Genomic DNA, 6,000 nt, shown 5'->3' with positions numbered 1-6,000 from the left:
TGGTCACCGATTACACACCTAAAAGTCGCAATATTACAACAAAAAAACTTCAAAAACAGACTCCAACGAGAGACTGAATTGGAATTAATTTGCAAACTGGACACCATTAAATTAGGCTTGAATAAAGACTGGGAGTGGGTGGGTCATTACACAAAGTAAAAGTATTCCCCCATGTTTATTCCCCCCCCCCCGCTCCTCACACCTTCTTGTCAACTGCTGGAAATGGGCCATTTTGATTACCACTACAAAAAGTCCCCCCCCCCCCCCCGCTGGTAAAAGCTCATCTTAACAGCTCACTCTCGTTAGAGTGTGTATGGTAACACCCATTGTTTCATGTTCTCTGTGCATATATATCTTCCTACTGTATTTTCCACTGCATGCATCCGATGAAGTGGGTTTTAGCCCACAAAAGCTTATGCGCAAATAAATTTGTTAGTCTTTAAGGTGCCACAAGTACTCCTGTTCTTTTTGCTGATACAGACTAACACGGCTGCTACTCTGAAACCAGCCAGCTACAGTCTTTCAGCACTGGAGCATAAGCACCTGGTCTCTTGTTAGCAGCTCCCAGGATTGGTGGCTAGGAAGTATGATCTGCTTCCTTCCTGTGTTGTGACCCCTTCCAGATTCATGGCTGAAACCCCAGGCCAGGGGGTTCGGAGGGAGAAGGAAGAAAGAAGCAGAACTGAGACCCTGCCTAGCTAAGCACCAGAACTGGTCACCAAGGAATCCCACTCATGGGCTGTTTTTCAGAACAGGATAGACAGGCACCCACCCAGGCATGATCTAGGTACAGGTTGGCCTGCCTCAGCAGGGGATGGGGAGAGGACTAGGTGTCCTCGGGGGATCTCTCCAGGCCTACATTTCTTTGCATGCTGCTGGGTCGGACTGTGAGGCGCTGGCACAGCCAGACAGCGGGGTAGGTGGGAAAGCGTTAGCAGCTACAAGGGAGGCTGCGACCCCTCCCCTCCCCAGGTGTGACTGAAGGGGGAACAATAGGTAAGTCTGGAGAATCACGCTCACTCCCTCCCTCTCCGTTCTGCTAGAACTAGTTCCGAGGGGTAGGACTCGGAGGAGGGATTCACACTCGCTGCAATCAAGTCTAAAATAGTGCCTCTTTGTTCACCAGCGGCAGAGGCTCTCAGTGGCACGTCTCCTTCCGCTGTCGCTCGGCCTCCTCCCCCGATCCCCGCCCCCTGTCCGGACAGCGGCCGTGCAGCGCAGGCGGGGCGCAGCTGGGGCGGCGGGGTGGGGGTGAGGCGCTTTGTTTTTTCCCACAATGCACCAGCTTCTCCGCGGGAAACAAAAATGGCGAACGGTTGCGGCAGAGCCGGGCAGTGTGTGAATCGGCTCTGACCCTCCCCCACTCTCCGCCCGGCGTGGGCTGTCTGGGGGCGCTGCGCATCGAGGGCCCGGCCGCAGAGAGGCTCCGGGGGAGGGTGCTGAGTCCGCTGATTTCCCTGCATGAGGCGGTTGGCACCACTGGAGAGACCGAATGAGGTGAGGGAGGCCGGGCTCTCCGCGGTGGGGGCGGGCGGCCGCCCCGGAGTCCGTGGGGTGGGCAGTTAGGACCCCTCACCCGCCCCCCAATAGAGGGCTCACCGAAAGGGGGGAGGGTCGAGCCCCCGCCGGGCGGGGAAACCCAGCCCTCCAGCCGCTCTTCTCCCTCCCCCCCCCCAGTGGTATACTCATTGTGGGCACATCTGGTCTGGTGGGGCATATTTAGGGGCCAGAGGACTTCAGAAATAAGGGTTGTCTCCGAAGGTGACTATAACAGGCAGATGATAAGGGGATTTGAAAGTGCCCTGTGGAGACCAAACAAAGGGGAGAACAGGAATAGGGTCACATCACCATCTTGGGGGGTCTGGAGGGAATCTGGGTGGTGTGGGGTGTAGTTGGGTGTTTAGATGGTGGCTTTCCTTATTAGACAACTGTGTCTGACTATCGGCAAAGCTGTTAAAATATAAAAAGAAAAATCAACACAAAGGGAGAAAGGGCAGGCTTATTTGAAGGACTATTCACTTTTTGTGCAGATAATGTACCTTTTACAATAGTACCTTTCATCTCAAAGATGGATGAATTATAACACATGTAATGTGTTGTACTGAGAAACTTTAGATGTTTCTTCCCCAAAACTATGGAAACTGGTGGTGGTTAGTGTAACTAGAAAGCCATCTCAATATGCTCTTTCTTAGCACTTGAATCACAAAAGAAAATGGGTTGATGGTTTTCCTTCTTTTAATAGAAGATAACAAGATGCTTCTTTATACTTTCAAATTGAGACCAGTGTCCATTTGGCAACATTTTAAAGGATTGGAGTTACACTTAACCACTTGGAGCATTTTGGATACAATTTGAATGAAAGAGCCTAAATAAAATTATAATTACAACATTCTTTCTTTAGGATAATATTTGTCCCATGAGTTTCTGAAAGTTTGGTCCTGTTTATAATTTAAAAAATGTCAAAGCATGTTAGCAATGCATTTAAAATATGATATGTCTTTGCCAATAAACAGGGGAGACTGGCTGACTATACAGGGGGAAATGGTGACAGTAACTATACACAAACTAATGTCAAAAACATCTAAGTAATCAATAAAGAAAATAATTTCTTCTAATATGTATTACCTGTAACTATAGTAGATGAAAATGTCAACAGAAATGATTTGTTGTCTATCCCTTAAAACAGATTTTAGGTTATAATTAAGTTCAAAGCATTTGTTGAAGATGAAAGATTTAAAAAGCCTGAGTAGTGCAATATTGGAGTATAGGCTAATAAATTGACACCATTTCAATTTGTATGAAGAAAGAACTGGAGAGAGAATCAGGGGAAACAAAGAGATTGAGAGAGTGAAAGAAAGGGAAATGAGCAGAATGAGGCAGTGAAAGGGGGGAGGGGGATATCTGTAAGGAGTTGCAAGCTTGTGAGATGTGAACCTTTATTAAGACTGTTCCTGAAGGAGATTTTTTGGTGTAGTGATGTTTTGTGTGGCCCCACAGGTTAGGGAGAACAGGGCTATGCTGCTTCTCCTTCAATGTGTCTGCCATTGTGCTAAATCAGTTTTCCACTCTGTTTCTGTAAGGTTTGTTTAATCTGGCTGGAGTCCAGTAAAATATGTGGAATTTTTTTTGCCAAACTTGATGTGTAACAAGATGTACATTATACACTGCACAACTTTTGGAATTAAAAGTGATCATAGAAATATTAAGTTCTTTTCAGTTTTCCCTAGATAAGGAGCTCCCCCCCACACCCAGAAGAATGGTAGATAGCATTTGGGTGGGGAGGTGTTACTCTTTTGGGTGCATCTGAGAATGGCTTTAAAGTGTTTTAATCTGGTGGTGGTTTTTTTTTTTTGTTTTTTTAATTAAAAGTGACATTTGATACTATGTAACACTTCAGATTAAATTTTTCATTTAACAGCACTTTGTATCCTTAACTTCCTTAGGTAGCTAGTTTCATCTTGTTTGGTGGGCCTTCCTCTAGGGAAGGGAGAGAGAAATGTCTTGAAAAAGCCAGGAGGAGGATTGTAAAACCACAAATATTGCCAGAGGTCCCTGGGGTAGCATAATATCTGAAACAACATTTTGAAAAGAACTAGATTTCAAGCTGACCCCGCATCACTTCAGAAACGGATCATCCTATTGAAAAATACAGGTGGTATTTGTTAGGGAGTTGAACTTAACCTTGAGGGAAGAAAATTAAGGATGGATCCTTTCTCAGTCACTTCTGACACATTTCTAGTGTTAAGCAGAAGAAAAAGTGACCTTTAGAAGTCATTTATCAGGTATAGATTATTCCATAGAAAGAAACTTGGGGAAGATAAATTGCTCTTTTAAGGGTCACTCCTTTTTTAGGATGGCCTATGAGGAAATGAAGACTGAGTTCTCTTTATGGTTTTTTTTTTTTAAGATAGGCAAATTTATGCCCTTTTTCAATACAACTCAAATGAAAGTGTTTTGGACCTCGTGACATACTTGCCCACCCTCAAGTATTTGTTTCTGGCAGTACTAATAACATGCTAGGTACTGCACAAACTCAAAAGACCATCCTTAACCCAAGGAGTCTGTACGCTAAATAACATTTGAGGGAAGGGAAACAAACAAGGTGAGACTTGTTAATGTTCTGGTATCTTTATTTTGTGTGTGTGTGTGTACAATCCCAAGTTAACCTATAACCTTACTGTTCTAGTAATAGGTTCATGGAGACCAGTCCACCATTCTGTGATAACTCTTTAAAGACTTTGTGAGCCTTGATGTATTTTTTTATGAGAAATGATACTAAAAATAAATACTTTGAATTATGGAAAGTTAGGGTTTTTATTATCTTCAGCGAGAATGTGATTACAAGATAAGGAAGTCTAGTGACAGTATTCACTAGGATTTCTGCTCAAGGACTTAACCAGTTTTCCCATTTCTTCACTTCTGAGGATAAATCATATATATTAAGGGCAGTTGCATCTCTTTCATGTCTGGAATGAAGGAGATTCCTAGGTAGTTTTAACTATGATTGAAAGGGCTGTGGGAATGCTTTTCTATCCTTTTTAAGAACCTGTATTCCATAAGAGAGAAAATACACCTGTACCCCAATAGAACGTGACCCAATATAACATGAATTCGGATATAGCGCGGTAAAGCAGTGGGAAGCCCCAGGCCCTTTAAAGCGCCACCCGAGTCCCGCTGCTTTACTGCATTATATCCGAATTCGTGTGGAGCCCCAGGCCCTTTAAATCACCGCCTGAGCCTTGCTGCCAGAGCTCCAGTGGTGATTTAAAGGGCCTGGGGCTCCCCACAGCAGCTGGAGCACCAGGCCCTTTAAATCCCCTCCAGGGCTAAGGCAGCCAGGCTCAGGCAGTGATTTAAAGGGCCAGAGGCTCCAGCTGCTGCGAGGAGCCCCAGGCCCTTTAAATTCCTGCCCGAACCCCTTTAAATCACCGTAGGGGAAGGTGGTCCAGTCCAGCACAGCGTACTGGCTCTTGCCAGTATGCCCGACCTGACTGAACCCAATATAACACGGTCTCACCTATAAGGCAGTGAGATTTTTTTGGCTCCCGAGGTCCACGTTATATCGGGGTAGAAGTGTAGCTGTTTGCATCAAATACCGACTCTCATGGGTGAGTTGACAGGATAAAGCTATTTGAAAAGCAAATGAAAAATGTTCTGTGGTTGATAAAGGTTTTCCCCACGTGTCTAACCAGAAGAAAGAAGAACTCAGAGCAAAAATGACTTCTAAGATGTATGATTTTTTCCCCAAAATGTTTTAATAATCCTTTAGTGGGATAGCATACTGCCTGATATTCTGTTATGATCACAATTGGGGCTGAAGTAAACTGTAGTGTTCAAAAGTAGAATGAATATTGCCCTTGAAATGAGTGTGAATGTTTAAAGAATAGATTCTTGAGAGGTATATATTCAGTCCGTTGGCTTACAGTAAAGTCTCTTAAACTATCCAATACTTAATTGCTGTAATTTCTGTTTTTATCAATATAAGAATATTAGAAGCGCACTGATATTGCATAACAGTAATACAGCAAAAGTGAGAGGGTTTGTTTAAAAAAACTAGAACAGTTGTTACACTGCAAAAGCAGTTGTAGGCCTTATAAATGTAAGTCCACCTTAATGTACTTTTCGTGTTCCAAAAAGAGAGCCAAACTATATAAAACTGATTTGTCCTACTTTTGCCTGTTTTTTTGGTTTACTTAAAGTATCCTTTTCTTATGCCAGATTCTGAAAGGTACTGGAAGAATCTGGCCTCTTCCAATTCTTTGGCAGAAAGACTGTCAGAAATTAAAAGGTTCATAATTAAAGTAACTGTTCTTTACTAAGAAGCCTAAAAATAGGACTGTAGAGTCCTGTGGAAGGTTTTATCAGCAACATTTATGCATTAGTTCTAATATTTGTGCCCTTTTGGACCCTTCTACTGAATATGAATTGAAGTACCTTTTTTCAGTATTCCTTACTGCTATCTGTATTTATAGGATTGTTCCTTCAGAACTGAGACTAAAT

At 43.5% G+C, this 6,000-nt stretch overlaps 1 protein-coding gene across 2 annotated transcripts in view; it reads left to right on the top strand.

Moving 5' to 3' along the window:
* Nucleotides 1–1,071: 1,071 nt before the first annotated feature.
* The window catches only part of MTF2 (metal response element binding transcription factor 2), a 55,827-nt gene continuing 50,898 nt past the window's right edge, over nt 1,072–6,000 (top strand). The window contains exon 1 of one of the 2 annotated variants that reach the window (XM_039484439.1): nt 1,072–1,497. In XM_039484439.1, coding sequence (XP_039340373.1) covers nt 1,493–1,497 — 5 coding nt within the window. In that variant the 5' untranslated portion in view covers nt 1,072–1,492. The remainder of the gene's footprint in view (nt 1,498–6,000) is intronic. The other variant, XM_039484438.1, reaches the window with a different exon arrangement.

This window comes from Mauremys reevesii, linkage group 8 (assembly GCF_016161935.1).
Source record: "Mauremys reevesii isolate NIE-2019 linkage group 8, ASM1616193v1, whole genome shotgun sequence".
Classification (NCBI taxonomy): Eukaryota; Metazoa; Chordata; order Testudines; family Geoemydidae; genus Mauremys; species Mauremys reevesii.
This window is presented reverse-complemented; position numbering and strand designations above follow the sequence as displayed.